The 19972-nt window shown below is 41.0% G+C and overlaps 2 protein-coding genes across 12 annotated transcripts in view; one reads left to right on the forward strand and one right to left on the reverse strand.

Moving 5' to 3' along the window:
• Nucleotides 1-19972, forward strand: part of SMARCC1 (SWI/SNF related, matrix associated, actin dependent regulator of chromatin subfamily c member 1) — a 196820-nt gene that overhangs the window by 102000 nt on the left and 74848 nt on the right. For 7 of the 11 annotated variants that reach the window (XM_024244357.3, XM_054550862.2, XM_054550864.2 and 4 more), the window contains 6 exons: nt 159-272; nt 1685-1838; nt 2871-2984; nt 9173-9232; nt 17270-17528; nt 18403-18564. In XM_024244357.3, the coding sequence (XP_024100125.2) occupies nt 159-272; nt 1685-1838; nt 2871-2984; nt 9173-9232; nt 17270-17528; nt 18403-18564 (863 nt within the window). The remainder of the gene's footprint in view (nt 1-158; nt 273-1684; nt 1839-2870; nt 2985-9172; nt 9233-17269; nt 17529-18402; nt 18565-19972) is intronic. The other 4 variants (XM_054550867.2, XM_054550863.2, XM_054550865.2 and 1 more) reach the window with 1 other exon arrangement.
• On the reverse strand, nt 15821-17243 carry LOC112132593 (HIG1 domain family member 2A, mitochondrial). Its single transcript, XM_063722657.1, has 2 exons — nt 17226-17243; nt 15821-16326 (listed from the first exon to the last, which is right to left on the reverse strand). The coding sequence occupies exons 1-2, from the start codon at nt 17241-17243 to the stop codon at nt 15979-15981; spliced, it is 366 nt and encodes a 121-aa protein (XP_063578727.1). The 3' UTR covers nt 15821-15978.

Below are 19972 nucleotides of genomic sequence, written 5' to 3' on the forward strand. Positions count from 1 at the left end.
TCATAACTTTAAATGCGCAATATAATATCAATTTTTTTATGCTGTTGTCTTAATTTGTTGTTGTATTTTTAAGGAATCTGAAGATTTTTGAGTTTCTAAGTAACATTGTTTCTGAAAGGATACGTGTCCACCTTATGAATTTTGCCATTGCTTTTTAGATACTTGGCATATCGAAATTTTATGATCGACACGTATCGCCTAAACCCCCAAGAGTATTTAACTAGCACTGCTTGTCGGAGGAACTTGACTGGAGATGTGTGTGCTGTGATGAGGTAAACTGTTTGACTTTTTCTGAGACATTGAACTGTAGGAATTTACTTATGCATGCTGTCTAATGTTTGCTTGATTAAACTGGTTGTTTCAACTGGGTAAAACACCTAATTTTAGTTATGTCATTTAGGGGGTGATTATATTTTGTTTCCTTTCATTTCATTCAATTTAATTATTTTATTTTATTAATTTAATTTTATTGTCGAGATGGGGTTTCACAATGTTGCCAAGGCTGGTCTCAATCTCTTGGCCTCAAGCGATTCTCCTGCCTCAGCCTCCCGAAGTATTGTGATTGCAGGTGTGAACACTGTGTTCAGCCTTAGAGGTTGAAAATTTTAAATATTTAATTTAGGCTGGGTGCAGTGGCTTACACCTGTATTCCCAGCACTTCAAGAAGCCAAGGCGAGCGGATCACGTGAGGTCAGGAGTTCGAGCCTGGCCAACATGGCGAAACCCTGTCTCTACTAAAAATATAAAAATTAGCCTAGTGTGGTGGCACATGACTGTAATCTTAGCTACTGGGGAGGCTGAGGCAGGAGAACTCAGGAGACAGAGATTGCAGTGAGCTAAGATCGACCCACTGCATTCCAGCCTGCACGACAGAGCAAGATTGTGTCTCAAAAAAAATAATAATAAATAAATATTTAATTTAGCTTTCTAGATTTTACAGTTCACATTTTAAATTTTTTAGTCAAATCATAAAATAACCAGGGATGGAGTGGATTCAGGTTGGGAGTGGATAAGCTCTGCGCCCTAGCTCTGCCAAAATTAAAAAAAAAAAAAAACAAAAAAACAGCCAGGCATGGTGGCTCACACCTGTAATCCCAGCACTTTGGGAGGCCAAGGTGGGTAGATCACCTGAGGTCAGGAGTTCGAGACCAGCCTGGCCAACATGGCAAAACCCCATTTCTACTAAAAATACAAAAAATTAGCTGCGCATGGTGACGGGCACCTGTAATCCCAGCTACTTGGGAGGCTGAGGCAGGAGAATCTCTTGAACCAAGGAGGCGGAGGAGGTTGCAGGGAGCTGAGATTGCGCCATTGCACTCCAGCCTTAGAGACAGAGTGAGACTCTGTCACGAAAAATGCAGATTTTTTTTATGTCTGTATTTGGTCTATGTGTGAGTTCTTTTATTACCGTGGACCTAAATGCATATTTGTGCTCTCATTTCTGTGATTGAAATGATTAGGCTTTGTAATAGGTTTGGGGGGGGTGCTGTGTTATCAACATTACTTGTGGCTTGTAGAAATTGTTCATCACATAACAAACAAAATCTGTCAAGTAGTTTGTGGTGTTTGACAGCCTGCTGAGCATATTTACTTGTTTTATTGTTTCTGTTTTTAATGGCATGATGATAATAAAGCACATGAAGTTGATTCTTTAGATTTTAACTTTCCAAGCTTTATTCTTTAGGGTCCATGCCTTTTTAGAGCAGTGGGGACTCGTTAATTACCAAGTTGACCCGGAAAGTAGACCCATGGCAATGGGACCTCCTCCTACTCCTCATTTTAATGTATTAGCTGATACCCCCTCTGGGCTTGTGCCTCTGCATCTTCGATCACCTCAGGTAAATTAATGTTGACTTTTCATCAGACCTAGATAGTAACAAATGGCCATTTATAGCATACCTATTTAGGAATAATTATTATTGTACTATAATGGTATTATTAGTGCTATTTCTTTGATGCTTGTTTGTGTGTGTGTTTTGGTATACTGTAAATATTATAGTTCAAAAGAACTATAATATTTAAGTTAATGCTGTCCCACCAATCCCAAGACCCAATGCCTTACTGTCAAATTATTAATTTACTTTTATATGCATAACTCCCTTTATCCTTCTGTCATCAAAAAGACACTCATAAGTAAGCAGATGATGCAAAATCTTCTTTCCCTTCCTTCAATCTGTGTTCTAGAAATGTGAAGCAAAGAAATCTTTATAACTTGTCCTAAGATTTGTAAAGTGGATATCCATATATACATTATCAAACAGATTATGTCAAACAAATTATATATAGCATTAAGTTGGATTCACAGGAACCTAAGGTATAAATTTTGTCCCATCTTGAAATAGAAGATAGTAATGAAAATTTGTTATCCTTTCTGGGATTTAAAGGGACACCAAAATGTGACTTATATGTTGAATTTTTGTTAGAAGTATAGTGTAGAAGTGTGGGTATTTATTGTTTTTTGTAGGAAATCCACCAAAAGTGGTTTAAGTGCCAATATTAAACTTTTTTTTTTTGAGACGGAATCTTGCACTGTTCCCCAGGCTGGAGTGTAGTGGCATGATCTTGGCTCGCTGCAACTTCCGCCTCTGGGTTATAAGCAATTCTACTGCCTCAGCCTCCTGAGTAGCTGTGATTATAGGCGCGTGCCACCACGTCCGGCTAATTTTTGTATTTTTAGTAGAGACAGGGTTTCACCATTTTGATCAGGCTGGTCTTGAACTCCTGACCTTGTGATCCGCCTGCCTCGGCCTCCCAAAGTGCTGGGATTATAGGTGTGAGCCACCGTGCCTGGCCCAGACAAATTTTAAAAAACATTTACCCTCTTGACTTTAACGAGGCTAACTCAGCCATTTATCATTTATTTGACTCAGGTTCCTGCTGCTCAACAGATGCTAAATTTTCCTGAGAAAAACAAGGAAAAACCAATTGATTTGCAGAACTTTGGTCTCCGTACTGACATTTACTCCAAGAAAACATTAGCAAAGGTAAGGATTTTTTTTCTAATCACACGTGGGCTACAATCCAGCACATCTTAGTCCTTCTAAGATACATCTAATGAGCTTTCTACTCAAATCTGATGGTATTTTTAAAAACAATTATCATTTATCTTTTTATATTCCTATATGACTTAGTAGATAGGTATTTAAAAAATAGCACTATTAGAGAAATTCGAGGGGAAAATGGAGAATTTGAAGAGAGAATTAGAATCTGTAAAAAGAATCATGAATATTTTAGAACTGAAAAGTATACTTGAAATTATTTGATAGGTTTAATAACAGACTGCATACAGCAGAAGACAGGTTAGTCAACTCAGAGACAAATTAGTAGATATATTGAAACTGAAGTACCAAGAGAAAAAATTGGATTGAGGTAGGGAGGGTCCAGGACAAAGAGAGGAGAGTGGAACAGATATGTGAGATAGAGTTCAGGCTGGACACGGTGGCTCACACCTGTAATTTCAGCACTTTGGGAGGCCAAGGCAGGAGGATCACTGGAGCCCCAGAGTCTGAGACCAGCCTGGACAACATAGCAAGACTGTGTCTCTGTTATTAAAAGAAGAAAAAGAAAAATGAATGATACAGTCCAAAGAATTAATGTTTATCATTAGAAACCCATAAGAGAATGAATGGAGGAGGAGTGATACTTGAATATATAATGGCTAAAAAGACTTCAGAACAAATAAAAAGATACCAACTCACAAAACAAGAAAGACAGAGCCAGGCCAAGCTCAACACTTTGGGAGGCCAGGGCAGTAGGGTTGCCTGAGGCCAGGAGTTCAAGAGCAGCCTTGCCTCTACTGAAAAACGCACACACAAAAAGAACAGATCCAAATTTATATATAGAGAAAACCACACTCGGGTACATTATGCTTAATCTCTTAAAAACTAACATCTTAAAAGCAGACATGGAGGGTAGGGATGAGGGTAGAGAAGAACATATTACATTCAAAAGAACAATAATAAAACTGATAACTGACTTTTCAACAAAAATGATCAAAGCCAAAGGACATTTTTAAATTGTAAAAGAAAAACTATCTATCTGGAATTCTCTATCCAGTAGACATTACTTTCAAAGTTGAAGGTGAAATAAAGACATTTGTAGGCATTCACAATGTACAGAAGTTATCACTAGCACACAGTATAAGAAAAGTAAAGGAATGTCTTCAGCATGAAGGATAATGATCCCAGATGAAAGCACATGACTCCATGAAGGAATAAGGAGCAGAGAAAAGGGTAATCTGTGTGGTTAAATATAAAGTAATACAGGTTGTTTAAACAATAATATTTGGGATTTATAACGTGTAGAAATTACAAGAATGGCAAAGGCAGAAGGAGATTAATTGAATAAACTGTTAGAAAGTTTACATTATTTAGAAACATGGCAAAAGTCCTGATTCAGGGTAAACTATAATTTGACACAACATTTTGGGACCTGACTGGATCTAACGGAAGAATAAAGAGTGATAGAAAAAAGGTCAACATGTGAGTCAGTATAAAAGACATCTTCTGGCCAGGCACAGTGGCTCACACCTGTTTTTGTTAATACAAAATTCAGATCCAAGAAAAACTAACCTATGGTTACCGAAGTCAAACTAGTATATACTTTTGTGAGTGGCTATCAATTGAGGTTTAAAGGAGGGAGCCTTTTGGGTTTTGATTTGAGTATTATTACATTGTCATATAAGTTAAATTGTGTCAAGTTTTATACTAATTTGTGTATTTTATTGTATATGTATCATACCTCCAGAAATACAAAAGAATTTTTTTTTTTGAGAGTGAGTTTGCCCTTTTCTCCCAGGCTGGAGTGAAGTGGCGAGATGTTGGCTCACTGCAACCCTCCACCTCCACGGTTCAAGTGATTCTCCTGCCTCAGCCTCCCAAATAGCTGGGATTACAGGCGTGTGCCACCACACCTGGCTAATTTTTGTATTTTTAGTAGAGACAGGGTTTCTCCATATTGACTAGGCTGGTCTTTGAACTCCTGACCTTAGGTTATCCACCCACGTTGGCCTCCCGATGTGCTCTGATTACAGGCGTGAGCCACTGGGCCTGGCTTTTTTTTTTTTTTTTTGAGACAGAGTCTCGCTCTGTCACCCAAGCTGGAGTGCAGTGGCGCAGTCTCCCCTGCAACCTCTGCCTCCCGGGTTCGACCAATTCTCCTGCCTCAGCCTCCCAAAGTGCTGGTGAGAGGTGACAGCGTGCTGGCAGTCCTCACAGCCCTCGCTCGCTCTCGGCGCCTCCTCTGCCTGGGCTACCACTTTGGCGGCACTTGAGGAGCCCTTCAGCCCACCGCTGCACTGTGGGAGCCCCTTTCTGGGCTGGCCAAGGCCGGAGCCTACTCCCTCAGCTTGCAGGGAGGTCTGGAGGGAGAGGCGCGAGCGGGAACCGGGGTTGCTTGCGGTGCTTGCGGGCCAGCTGGAGTTCCAGGTGGGCGTGAGCTTGGCCGGCCGCACACTCGGAGCAGCTGGCCAGTCCCGCCGGCCTGGGGCAATGAGGGACTTAGCACCCGGGCCAGCGGCTGCGGAGGGTGTACTGGGTCCCCCAGCAGTGCCAGCCCACCGGCGCTGCGCTCAATTTCTCGCCGGGCCTTAGCTGCCTTCCCGTGGGGCAGGCCTCGGGACTGCAGCCCGCCATGCCTGAGCCTTCCCCCGCCTCCGTGGGTTCCTGTGCAGCCGGAGCCTCCCGGACGAGCGCCGCCCCCTGCTCCACGGCGCCCAGTCCCATCGACCACCCAAGGGCTGAGGAGTGCGAGCGCAGGGCACGGGACTGGCAGGCAGCTCCACCTGCAGCCCTGGTGCGGGATCCACTAGGTGAAGCCAGCTGGGCTTCTGAGTCTGGTGAGGACCTGGAGAGCCTTTATATCTAGCCCAGGGATTGTAAATACACCAATCAGCACTCTGTATCTAGCTCAAGGCTTGTAAACACACCAATCAGCACCCTGTGTTTAGCTCAAGGTTTGTGAATGCACCAGTCGACACTGTATCTAGCTGCTCTGGTGGAGCCTTGGAGAACCTGTGTGTGAAACTCTGTATCTAACTAATCTGATGGGGAGGTAGAGAACCTTTGTATCTAGCTCAGGGATTGTAAACGCACCAATCAGCGCCCTGTCAAAACAGGCCACTCAGCTCTACCAATCAGCAGGATGTGGGTGGGGCCAGATAAAAGAATAAAAGCAGGCTGCCCGAGCCAGCATTGGCAACCGGCTCGGGTCCTCTTCCATACTGTGGAAGCTTTGTTCTTTCGGCTCTTTGCAGTAAATCTTGCTACTGCTCACTCTTTGGGTCCACGCTGCTTTTATGAGCTGTAACACTCACCCTGAAGATCTGCAGCTTCACTCTTGAAGCCAGCGAGACCACGAGCCCACCGGGAGGAAGGAACAACTCCAGACGCGCTGTCTTAAGAGCTGTAACACTCACCGTGAAGGTCTGCAGTTTCACTCCTGAGCCAGCGAGACTGCGAACCCACCAGAAGGAAGAAACTCCGAATACATCCGAACATCAGAAGGAACAAACTCCAGACGCACCACCTTAAGAGCTGTAACACTCACCGCAAGAGTCCGTGGCTTCATTCTTGAAGTCAGTGAGACCAAGAACCCACCAATTCCAGACACACCGGGATGACAGGTGTGAGCCACCACACCCGGCTTTTTTTTAATTTTTGTTTTTTTAAAGAGAGAACATCTCACTGTGTTGTTCTGGTTGGTCTTGAACTCCTGAGCTCCAGTGATCCACCTTTTTTGACCTTCCAGAGTGCTAGGATTACAAGCATGAACCACCATGCTCAGCCTAATACAAGAAAAAAAAATTTTAAATCATGTGGAAGCTTCAGCAGTCGTTTTGTGGGCTCTGATGAGGCTTATGTTGTAGAGCCAGTTGTTATCAAGATAGGAAACGGGCTGGGCATGGTGAAACCCCGTCTCTACTAAAAAAAAAAAAAAATACTAAAACTAGCCAGACATGGTGGCGGCCGCTTGTAATTCCAGCTACTCAGGAGGCTGAAGCTCGAGAGTCGCTTGAACTCAGGAGGAAGAGGTTGCAGTGAGCCGAGATCATGCCACTGCACTCCAGCCTGGGTGACAGAGCAAGACTCCATCTAAAAAAGAAGAAGAAACATTGACTTTAACTCTGTGGGGCAGAAAAAATTCTTTCTACACTTTGTGGCTGAGAAGTGGAGAAATGGTTGTTGAGGACCTACCCTATAAATAAATGTGTGTCTAGGTTGTAGACTTCCTTATATTTGCTCAGGTTTTGTTTCTTCAGAATTTAGGTTAAATGTTAATGAATTTTGTTCTTCTTGGGGCTCCAAATCTGATTGGTGGTTACCTCTGATTTTGGTTTTTTAAAAGAACCTTTGGTTATCTTAAAGTAATCCTTGGGGGGCTGGACGTGGTGGCTCACACCTGTAATCCCAGCACTTTGGGAGGCCGAGGCATGCGGATCACGAGGTCAGGAGATCGAGACCATCCTGGCTAACATGGTGAACCCTGTCTCTACTAAAAATACAAAAAAATTATCCGGGTGTGGTGGCGGGCACCTGTAGTCCCAGCTACTCGGGAGGCTGAGGCAGGAGAATGGTGTGAACCCGGGAGGTGGAGCTTGCAGTGAGCCGAGATCACGCCACTGCACTCCACCAGCCTGGGCGACAGAGCGAGACTCCATCTCAAAAAAAAAAAAAAAAAAAAAAGTAATCCTTGGGGACCTGAGCTGTATATTCTGCGTTATAGATACAGGCATCTTTTCTTTCTCACAAAGCCATACCGTAGGAGTTTAATTCTTAATTCTGCAATGCTTAGGTCAACTGTTTTTATTCTTTAGTTAAAAGACTACTTATTTTTGATGCATTATTTGTTTTCTTTTGTGCAAGTGAACAGCGTATGTCACAATGCTATGAATTCAATGCCCCAGAGATGTAGCAAATCAGGGTTTAATTTTGTTGTTGTTTTATTTTTGTTTTTTCTTTCTTCCTTCATACAGAATGTAATTTTTTTCACGCAGTGTGTAGCACTAATGCACTGAGAGTTTTAATTATCTAAACTGAGAAACTTTATTGACATATACAGGAAAATCACAGATTGTAGAAATGTTTATTTATTAAATGGTAATCTCTCAAAATAGAGTTTTGAGAGAGGGAAATATGTTAGAATGTATATTTTGAATTAGTAATGTTTATAGCTGCATGATAGTATCAGCTATACTACAAATCAAGTCTCCTGAAGATGAGTGAATGCAGCAGGATCTGCAGATAAAGAAGTATGAATTAATCGATTAAATTGTAGTTTTTACACAAGCCGTCTCACTTCTCTTAATACTCACATCGTCACATGAATCATAAACTATAAGGGACTCACATGGAAAGGTGATTTTGAGTTTAGGGACTCACTTGGAGATTCTTTTATAATTGAGAAATGTTTTAAAATGAGATAATATGGACTTATTGCAGTTGGAATCAAGAACCTGTCAGTGTTTTATGTGTGTAGTACATCTGATCCTTGAATCGTGGAAGAAGTACTCTCTTCAAGTTATTACCAAGATGTGTACTAAGTTTGTGATATTACAGCTGATTTATGGTATGCAGTAAAACAATATGCCTTTTTAGCTTGCCAAAGATACTGTTAAGTATCAAAATAATAGAAATAACATATCCAAATAGTTATGGGTCCTTGTTTGACAGCAGGAAGTCTTTTTTGGTTTTTGTTTTTGTGTTGTTTTTTTTTTTGAGACAGAGTCTCGCTCTATTGCCCAGGCTGAAGTGCAATGATGCGGTCTTGGCTCACTGCAACCTCTGCCTCCTGGGTTCTCCTGCCTCAGTCTCTGGAGCAGCTGGGACTGTAGGCATGAGCCACCACTCTCAGCTAATTTTTGTATTTTTAGTAGAGATGGGGTTTCACTGTGTTGGCCAGGCTTGTCTAGAACTCCTTACCTCAAGTGATCCACTCACCTTGCCCTCCCAAGTGCTGAGATTACAGGCATGAGCTACCACGCCTGGCCAGTCTTTGAAATAAGCCAGCATTTCTTTTAGAAGTTTAGGCTCCTTAAAGTGTTTTATTCCTGTTAGGCAAAGACTTACGTTGGTAGTTTGCATAACACAGTCCCCTGAGCTTGGAAAAGAATTCTACTGAGTTCCATCTTCAGCATTTAAAAATGAGCAAATAATTTCTGATTTTGTTTCCTTAGAGTAAAGGTGCTAGTGCTGGAAGAGAATGGACTGAACAGGAGACCCTTCTACTCCTGGAGGTAAGCAGATTAATGCATATGGGATGTGTGCTAAGATTCTGTGACTAGCATTTTATTTTGTTTTGTTTCATTTAGAGGCAGGGTCTCGCTGTGTCACCCAGGCTGGAGTGCAGTGGCCTGATCATAGCTCAGTGCAGCCTCTACCTCCCAGGCTCAGGCGATCCTCTTACCTTCAGTCCTGAATAGCTGGGACTACGGGCATGTGCCACCATGCCTAGCTAATTTTTGTATTTTTTGTAGCAATGGGCTTTCACCATGTTGTCCAGGCTGGTCTCAAACTCCTGGACTCAAGCAATCCTCCCACTTTGGCCTCCCAAAGTTCTGGCATGAACCACTGTGCCTGGCCTGTGACTAGCATTTTAAACTCACCTATAGTATTCTATTTTAAAAAGTGTCCACTGGAGCTCAAAACTCAATCACAAATGTGTTTTCCTTTAGAACAGCCATCATGCTTTGATAGTTGATACTTAAATCCTTTTCTGTGTCTCCATGTAGTTAGGTATTGAGATGATTAAATTGATAATTTTTATAGATTCATCGAGGATGTTTAAGTGAAGCTAAATCCTAATTGTCACACACTCACAACAAAATAAGTTGTGAGTGTGTGACAATTAGAAATAAAGTGACTACTAAGACAATTGGTGTCATTGCCTGGGTTTATCCTGAGATGTCACTGCTCCTTTTGTACCATGAATGCAAATGTCAACATAATGAAAAAGGCAGTAGTGTCTTAGTATTATCAAGGAAATTGTTTGACATCACAGTCCTCCTAAAAGAGCCTGGTGCCCTCTGGGTTCCCAGACCACATAGAGTGGACTTGGTGACATTTTGGTTGCTGTACTGCTCTGATGGTTTTTCAGGTTGTTCCAATAGTTGTAATTACTGTAGAAGTATCATTGGTGCATCAAACTATTTCCATTTCTTTCTTGTATTCCTCTTTTACTTTTTCTTGCTGTTTTCTGCTTCTCCCCCCAACCTTATCTTTCTCTGTTGTGATCAAAATCAAAACAATCCCTTGTTTTGTTTTGTTTTTTGCCTCTATTTTAATATATTCTCATATGCCCATTCAGTATCAGTGATACGCAGAGAACTTTGCTGACTCACTTTTTACTTATTTATTTAACTATCTTTCCTATGGTACTGACTGACTCACTTTCAATTTCAAGACTATTTTGTATAGCCATATCTACTAGATTTTAATATTAATTAAATGAATCGTGTTTTCAGTGCTTGTGGGTGACTATAAACACACTTTTGTATTGCTATTTGGAATCTTTGGGCTCTGGAGAGAAAGTTAAGTTGTATAACAATGACTGGAGCAACAGTTGTTCTTTTTCCTGCTGCACATTGATGCTGAAACTTTTCTCCTTTTTCACATTTAAGATTAGTAGGTAGTAAAAGTGAGGTAAGAATGACTGAGCTACTGTTTACACTAAAGACATCCAAAAAACCACAGTATTCTTACACAACAGTGCATTTTCTCTCCTGCAGGTGGAATCTGTGAAGTGTTTGATTTTTCTTTTAAACTTGCAATTCAGTCAACAGGAATTGTTTGCAATTACACAAAGAGAAATAAAAGACTTCTCCACATCGATGTTTACCATTAACATCTTCGATTTATATAGTTTATTTAGAGATACTTAATAGCTTAAGAATATGAAGTCAGATGAGTATTTTTAAATGGATTTATAATCAAATATAGTCTCTTTCTAATAGATTGATAAATCTGGTAGACTCATTGGGGTTTGCTGTTTTCAAAATAGCATCGTACCTTTTTTTTTTTTTTTTTAAGACAGGGTTTTTCTCCCTTCCCCCATGCTAGTGTGCAGTAGCGCAGTCTCAGTCCACTGCAGCCTCAATTTCCCGAGCTCAGGCGATCCTCCCAGCTCAGCCTCTCGAGTAGCTGGGACTACAGGTGTGCACCACCGTGCCTGGCTAGTTTTTTTGTATTTTTAATAGAGATGGGGTTTCACCATGTTGCTCAGGCTGGCATACTATTTTATTAAACAAATATACCACACAGGCAGCATTCCAAATATTTCTCGTATTCTTGAGCCCACCCCTTTGATTTTTAAAAGACCTTGTTTCATAAAATCTTTCATCAAAGCACAGTTTTTGGGTAAATGCTGAAGGTTAATATCTGGTCATGTTCATTTCCTTGTTATCTTATTGTAAATATTGGAGGCAACATTTCAATTTTGGAAATAGTCAAAGTGGAATGTATTCGATAGATGAAGGAATGCAGTTTGAAAAAGAAAGATCTTTAATCGGTAGAAATGAAGGATAATGTAAGGTTTTATATTAACTTTTTAAAAAGAAATTACTCTGTAAGATCGAGATGATGATGGCCTGTTTGAGTAAGACTTTAGTTGTAAAAAGGTGTGGGGAATTTCTACTTGAAAATGTGTCATTAGAATGAGTAGGCATATAAAGTCTAAAGTTTGAGGTAAACAAAACAGCACAACAAAAAAGAATAAGTAGCTATAAAAGGCCATGACAGTCTTTATGGAAGTTTGAAATTCTGTTGATACAATCAGGGCACCAGAATGAAAGAGAGATAATGGAGCCACTCTATTCCACAGTGATTAAGGAATTTTTTTTCAAGTTAATATATATGTACATGCATATCTATATATATATGCACATATTTATTTATTTAATATAGAGGCAGGGTTTTGCTATGCTGTCCATGCTGGTCTTGAACTCCTGGTTTCTAGTGATCCTCCTGCCTCAGCCTCCCAGAGTGCTTGGATTACAGACGTGAGCCACTGTACTGGGTTCACAGTTTCTTTTTTCTTTGAGACGGAGTCTCACTCTGTCGCCAGGCTGGAGGGCAGGGACATGATCTCAGCTCACTGCAACCTCTGCCTCCCGGGTTCACGCAGTTCTTCTGCTCAGCCTCCCGAGTAGCTGGGACTACAGGCACGCGCCACCATGCCCAGCTAATTTTTGTATTTTCAGAAGACACGGGGTTTCACCATGTTGGCCAGGATGGTCTCGATCTCTTGACCTCGTGATCTGCCCGCTTCAGCCTCCCAAAGTGCTGGGATTACAGGCACAAGCCACCGTGCCTGGCCTTCACAATTTCTTTTAAGTCCACAACTGATTGCAGTATTCTTCCTGTTCATTTATAATTATTCTTGGGCTTGAAAGTGACAAGACTTGAATTTGTGAGCTCACTGATTCTCCTGTGATAGCTCTAGTGTTTGTCATGTATGCTTTGCTTTCTCATGCTATTTATTTTCCCTTAGATAATTAATAGACATAAAGGCTATGCCAGCAAATAAAACTTGTAATTTATTAACATTTATATATCACCGTAAGAGTTTCTCTCTCTTTTTTTTTTTTTTGGAGACAGAGTCTCACTCTGTCGCCCAGGCTGGAGTGCAGTGGTGTGATCTCGGCTCACTGCAAGCTCCACCTCCCGGGTTCACGCTATTCTCCTGCCTCAGCCTCCCAAGTAGCTGGGACTACAGGTGCCTGCCACCATGCCCGGCTAATTTTTTTGTGTTTTTAGTAGAGACAGGGTTTCACCATGTTAGCCAGGATCGTCTCAATCTCCTGACCTCGTGATCAGCCCACCTCAGCATCCCAAAGTGCTGGGATTACAGGCGTGAAGCCACCGCGCCTCATTTTTTATGCCAGCTAAATTATAGGAAACATAGCATTAGAAGATATTCAGTAACCAACATGAAAGATTTCCTCACAGTGTGCATATACTTTACATACTTTTTCTTGATACAAAACCCAGGAAATGTATCATTCTATGTACTTTTAAACTACACTAAGATGCATAGTAAATCTTCTATTAAAAAACTTTTCTTAAGGACAGAGATGTCCAATCTTTGGCTTCCCTGGGCCACATTGGAAGAATTGTCTTGGGCCACACATAAAATACACTAACACTAACAATAGCTGATGAGCTTAAAAAAAAAATCCCCCCAAAAATCTCAGTGTTTTAAGAAAGTTTATGAATTTGTATGGGCCACATTCAACGCCATCCTGGGTCACATGTGGGCTGCAGGCCACAGGTTGGACAAGCTTGGTTTAGCTAACAGAACCTTTTTTTTTTTTTTTTTTTTAAATTAAAAAAACAGACTGCCTTTTTACATTTGAGAGCCATAGCTAAGTCAGATTTATTTCTTGGTTTAGTTCAGTTTCCTGTGGTTTGAGTTCAGTAAACTTTATTAGGTATTGTGTTTTGGACTCTATGACAGACACTGCAGGTTGAGATCTGCAGAACACAATCTGTACCTTTAAGGAATTCATAGTCTACTTAAGTGACAGAGAAAGATAAAACACAAAGCTTGAATGCGGAATTCCCAGCTTTATGAATAGAGTTATGTCTAGAGCACAAGAGCTATACAGAGGAGTTGCTTTGCAAACAGGCCGGGTAGATAAGACATAATGAACAGCCTTCTGGGAATGGTATAGCTGTGTTGGTCCTAAAACATGATGTTTCCAGTGCAGAACAAATGGTTCATAGGCACAATACCTAGTAGGAATAGATAAGTGGGGCCTGTGTATTCTTGAAACATGAAGAGTAGGGAATAGGGTGGGAGAAGTAGGCTGCATCCTGATCATGTTTGGCTTAGTTTCATAAGATAATGACACGTAATAAAATAGTTTTAGGCAGGAGAGAAAGAATGTTTTATGTAAAACATATTTCACTCTAGCAGCGTGGAGAGGGATGAAATTACTATAGAAAGGTAATTATAATAATCGATTTATGAGGCTGAGATGGAAGGATTGCTTGAGGCCAGGAATTGGACAGCAGCCTGGGCAACATAGCAAGACTGTGTCTCACACACACAAAAAAAGAGTGAGTGTATCCAGGTTAAGTAATGATGAAGACCTGAACGTGGGTTATGGCAGGATGAATGAAGCTTGTTTTGTAGCATTATAAGATACTTACTAAAAACTTTCATTAAATCATCCTCCTTCCTGGCCAGTGTGTCACCGCATTATTCTCTTTTCAAAACATCTCTTTTATTCGCCTCTCTTATTAACATTACTGTCAGTTCCTAGGCTCAGACATTTACTGATTCTCAACTCTGTGCTCTTCTGGATGCTGATTCTTGCTTGGATTTTGTATCTCAGAAGGTTTCCCAACTCCACCTTTATTCTGGAAAAAAACTTGATGAACTTTCTTATTGTTCCCTGGTGAAAGGAACATGAAAAAATATTTTTTAATTAAAAATTTCATTAGCAAAGGGCATGATAGAGCATGTCTAGAAAATCCCTATTTATAATTAGAAACATAATAAAGCCCCAGTATATACATTTCTACTTCCGTGGACCCGTGTGAGATTTATTTTTCTTTTTTCTTACAATCTGGATCTTTCAAAAAGTAATTCCTTCTCGAACTACCTGAGGTTACTGAATATCCAGAGGAAACCCAGAATTAGCCTAGTTTTTCAAGGGATTTAATGTGTCAGACCATTTGCTGGCTTGGGTTTTGAGAAGTCCTCTGTCATTCCAGCAGAAATGAAACCCTGAGCAGCAGTTGGAACCCAGAGTTAAGAATGAATTGATGGCCAGGTGCAGTGTTTCACACCTGTAATCTCCGCACTTTGGGAGGCTGAGGCAGGAGGATTGCTTGAGTTCAGAAGTCTGTGACCATCCTGGGCAATATAGTGAGAACCCGTCTCTAAAAATTAAGAAAAAAAAAATCTTTGAAGTAAAATAATTAACTGAAAAAGTAAACATGAAGACAACTATTGTTATAGAAAGCTCAATCTCACAGTGTAGAGCAGCAAATTAGGCTCTAATGCAAGGTTTTTCAGTTGGAGCATTCAGTATTGACATTTGGGCCAGATTTTTTTGTTGTTGGGGTGGAGGGTTCATATATGTTTTACAGTATACATGGCCCCTCCTTGCTGTTAGATACCAGCAGCACTTCCCCATTTGGGTCAACCAAAAATGTCTGCAGACGTTGCCAATGTCCTCAAGGGGGCAAAAATTACCCTTCATTGAGAACCATGGTCCTGGAGAGAATGATGTGAGAGTAGCAACTTCAGTATGCCACTAAATAATTCTTTTTATCCAATTAATTCCTCAACATTCTTAGCACCACATAGTTGTGGTTTTCTTTCTACTGTTCTATCCGTTTTTCCCTCGGAGACTCCTTTTATTCTTTTTGTTGGTTTCTTTCAGGATTTTCTCTGAAAAAGTAATAAATTATAAAACTAGAAATGTATGTAGTTTATAAATTTTAGAATCAGTTTATCAATTTCTACTAAAAAGAAGCCTACTTGGAGTTTGACTGGAATTGTATTGAATCTGTAGTTCAACTTGGAAAGAATTGACATCTTAATACTGAGACTTTTAATGAATGAACACAATATATCTCTCCCTTTATTTGGGTCTTTGAGTTCTCTAGTGTTTTACTCATTCTAGTCTGTTGCTCTTATACATTCTTTATTATGTTTATTCCTCCTAAGTATTTTATTATGCTATTTAAGACAGGGTCTTTTTTTTTATTTTTTTTTATTTTTAGAGTTTATTAAGCAGGGAGTGGAGGGGAGATGTGGCACGAATAGAAGTATGTAACATTCAAACAACAGAATCCAGGATTTTTGAAAAAACTTTCAGTTATGGTTACACAAAGGGTCACTTCCTACCCCAACGACACATGGGCCTCTCAAAGGAGAGGAGGGAGTAAGTCCCATGGTAGGGCCAGTGGTTGCTCCTGGGTTTTGGAATCATTTCTGCGGAGCTTTCAAGGCCAGACACTGGGCTCAGGGTCAAGACTTCGTAGCGGTGACAGCTAGAGCCAGCAAGATGGCTGTGACTGTGAAACCCTGGGCGGCGATCCGGGTGCACATCATGAGCTGAGAGTGCTGGCTGTTGCCCCGGTGGAAGGAGTAGAGGCCGTAGGTGAGGGCGGCCGCCGTGGCCAGGCAACCTATGGGTACCACCGGGTTCTTGCGGGTCTTGCGAAGGAACTTTTCCTTGAAACTCTCTGGATTCCAATAAACAGTGGGGCTAAGCCCCTCAATGACTGGGGGCTTCGATGGTTCAAAGGGGACCTCCGGAATCACAGGGCCGGGAGTCGCCGTGTCTGCGCCACAGCAGCAGGAGAAAATCGGGACCTAAGACAGGGTCTTGCTGTGTTTGTCAGGCTGGCCTTGAACCCCTGGGCTCGAGAGATCCTCTCGCCTCAGCCCCCTGAGTAGCTGGGAGCACAGATGTGTGCCACTACGCCCAGCTTTTATGTTATTTTAAATACTTTTTTCTTCATATTTAAAATTGTTCATTGCTATTATGTATGGAAATATAGTTCAGTTTCTCTATTGCCCTTCTATCCTGTGACTTTGCTCAGCTATTTAGTTTTAGTACTTTTTTTATAGCTTCCTTAGAATTTTCTACATAAACAGTTATGTCTGTCTGTATTAGTAAAAGAGCCCCTCCTTCCTTCCTTTCTTCCTTCCTTCCTTCCTTCCTTCCTCCCCTCCCCACCCCACCCCTCCCCTCCCTCCCTCCTTTCCTTCCTCCCTCCCTCCATCCTTCCCTTCCTTCCCTCCCTCCCTCTTTTCTTTTTTCTTCCTTCTTTCTTTCTATCACTCTTGCCGCCTAGGCTGGAGTACAGTGGCACGATCTCGGCTCACTGCAACCTCTGCCTCCCGGTTTCAAGCGATTCTTGTGCCTCAGTCTCCTGAGTAGCTGGGATTACAGGCACGCACCACCATGCCCAGCTAATTTTTGTATTTTTAGTAGAGATGGGGTTTCACGATGTTATTGGCCAGGCTGCTTTTGAACTCCTGACCTCAGGTGATCTGCCCGCCTCTGCCTCCCAAAGTGCTGATATACGTGTGAGCCACCGTGCCTGGACTACTTCTTGCTTTACAGTATGCATGTCTTTTATTTATTTTACTTACCTGATTGAAAATAATATAAGGAAAGCCATCAAATCTTTCTATTTATGCATAAATATTTGCATTAATTTTTTTTTATAAAAGCTATCTAAAGAACTTCTAATATTACACATTACTTTCTTGTTACCTGACATGAAAGCATCTGTTTTTTCTGTTTTAGGCCCTGGAGATGTACAAGGATGATTGGAACAAAGTGTCGGAACATGTTGGAAGTCGTACTCAGGATGAATGCATCCTCCACTTTTTGAGACTTCCCATTGAGGACCCATACCTTGAGAATTCAGATGCTTCCCTTGGGCCTTTGGCCTACCAGCCTGTCCCCTTCAGTCAGTCAGGAAATCCAGTCATGAGTACTGTTGCTTTTTTGGCATCTGTGGTGGACCCTCGCGTGGCATCTGCTGCAGCAAAAGCGGCTTTGGGTATGGACTTCCCTAAACCATCTCCTCAACAGAAAAACTCAGTTTATCTCAATTTAAATATTACCAGCCATTACATTCATTTCTTTGAATATAAATAACAAAAATCAGATATTACCTGTGAAAGATACCATATTCTTTATAAAAGTATTACAATATTTGACTGGACACCAAATTAGCTGGGTGTGGTGGCACATGCCTGTAGTCACAGCTACTTGGGAGGCTGAGGCAGGAGGCTCACTGAACCCAGGAGGCAGAGGTTGCAGTGAGCCGAGATCGCGCCGCTGCACTCCATCCTCTGGGCAATAGAGCAAGACTCTGTCTCAAAAAAAAAAAAAGTATTACAAAATTTTTAAGTAATGTACCTTAAAATTAAGAGCTTTAGGAATTGGAGGGACAGAGGTTTTTTATTGCATATTTTGTGGTTAATTTAGAATTTGGTGTAACTAGCAAAGGAAGTCATTTAATATTCATGGGTTACACATTAGTTGTAACTAGAACTTTGTCACATCATAGAACTCTTCTTGGTTTTATGGATGTTTAATCCTTGCTGTTTTTGTTTTTCTGATTTATTAATCTAGTAAGCAAAGTTAAAATATGGACAGCAGTTTTGATTATTACTGGCATAAGTTGAAAGATCTCTTATTTCAAGGCTCTGTGATGTGTAGGAGAAAATGTAGAGCCATAGAATTTCGTTATTATTTTTTTTTTATCTCATTTAGTCCTCTCATTTTGCTGGTATAGAGGGACTGAGAGCCTGAAGAGGTTGCTACACCTAAGACAATAATACAGTGTTGGGTTTCCTGGTGGTGGTTTTACACTGAAGCAAATTTTTGTGCAAAGTTAGATTGCTGTTCCATTTTTATTCTTGAACCAGAGGAGTTTTCTCGGGTCCGGGAGGAGGTACCACTGGAATTGGTTGAGGCTCATGTCAAGAAAGTACAAGAAGCAGCACGAGCCTCTGGGAAAGTGGATCCCACCTACGGTCTGGAGAGCAGCTGCATTGCAGGCACAGGGCCCGATGAGCCAGAGAAGCTTGGTGAGTCACTGCTGCTTTTAAGGGACAGGGTTAATATATGTTTGTATTCCTGTCAGTTTACTCAAATAATTGGGTTTACTTGCACTAAAAAGTGAGTACAATGATCAGTATAAACTTGTCTTTTAAGATTAGGACATGATTTTTTTTCTCTCGTCTGTTTCTTTTGGTAGCTAGAACTAAAAAATTGTCTTGTAACTGTTAATGGTATTACAGTTGTGAATTATCTGGTTGCTGTTTGTAGATCCAGGTTTTGAATAGACAGATATAAGAATACTGAAAGATGCATGGAACTGTAGGTGAAAAAAAAGGTTATTGAAAGGACTTATGTTAATTTATATGTTGCTGAGTGGGTTTAAATTCATTGTTTTGGGGGTTTTTTTAGCTGAGGAAAAATTCCTGTAACATAAAATTCCTCATTTTAACTGCTTAAAAGTGTATAATCTAGTAGCTTCTACTATATTTACAATGCTGTGTGTCTATCACCACTATCTAATTCCAGAACATTTTCCTCATCCCAACAGGAAGTCACATACTTATTAAGTGGTCACTCCCCATTCCTTTTGCTCTTCAGCTGTGGTACCCACCAACAATCTGCTTTCTGTCTCTATGGGTTTGCCTATTCTGGACATTTAATGTAAACAGAATCATATAATATGTGACCTTTTGTGTCTGCTTCTTTGACTTAGCATAATGTTTTCAAGGTTCATCCATGTTGTAGCATGCATCAGTATCTCATTCTTGTCAGTGCTGACTATTTCTTCGTGTGGATATACCCAATTATATTTATTTGTCAGTTCATGGACATTTTTATTGTTTCCACTTTTTTTTTTTTTTTTTTTTAGACAGAGTCTTGCTCTGTCACCCAGGCTGGAGTGCAGTGGTGTGATCTCAGCTCACTGCAAGCCCCGCCTCCCGGGTTCACGCCATTCTCCCACTTCAGCCTCCCAAGTAGCTGGGACTACAGGCGCCCGCCACCACGCCCAGCTAATTTTTTGTATTTTTAGTAGAGATGGGGTTTCACCATGTTAGCCAGGATGGTCTCGATCTCCTGACCTCGTGATCCACCCACCTCAGCCTTCCAAAGTGCTGGGATTACAGGCGTGAACCACCGCACCCAGCCTATTGTTTCCACTTTTACACTACTATGAAAAATGCTGCTATGAACACTTATATACAAGATTTTTTGTGAACAGAGGATTTTCACTTCTTTTGGTTGGGTGTATACCTAGGGGTAGAATTGCTGAGTTACATGGTAATTTTGTTTACCTTTTTGAGAAACTGCCAGCCTGTTTTTCATAGTGGCTATACCATTTTATGTTCTTACCCGTAATGTATGACATTTCTAAGTTTTTCACGTCCTTGTCAATACTTATTTTCCATTTTTACCTTTAATAGCCAATCTAGTGGT

Source organism: Pongo abelii, chromosome 2 (genome assembly GCF_028885655.2).
Source record: "Pongo abelii isolate AG06213 chromosome 2, NHGRI_mPonAbe1-v2.0_pri, whole genome shotgun sequence".
NCBI classification, from domain to species: domain Eukaryota; kingdom Metazoa; phylum Chordata; class Mammalia; order Primates; family Hominidae; genus Pongo; species Pongo abelii.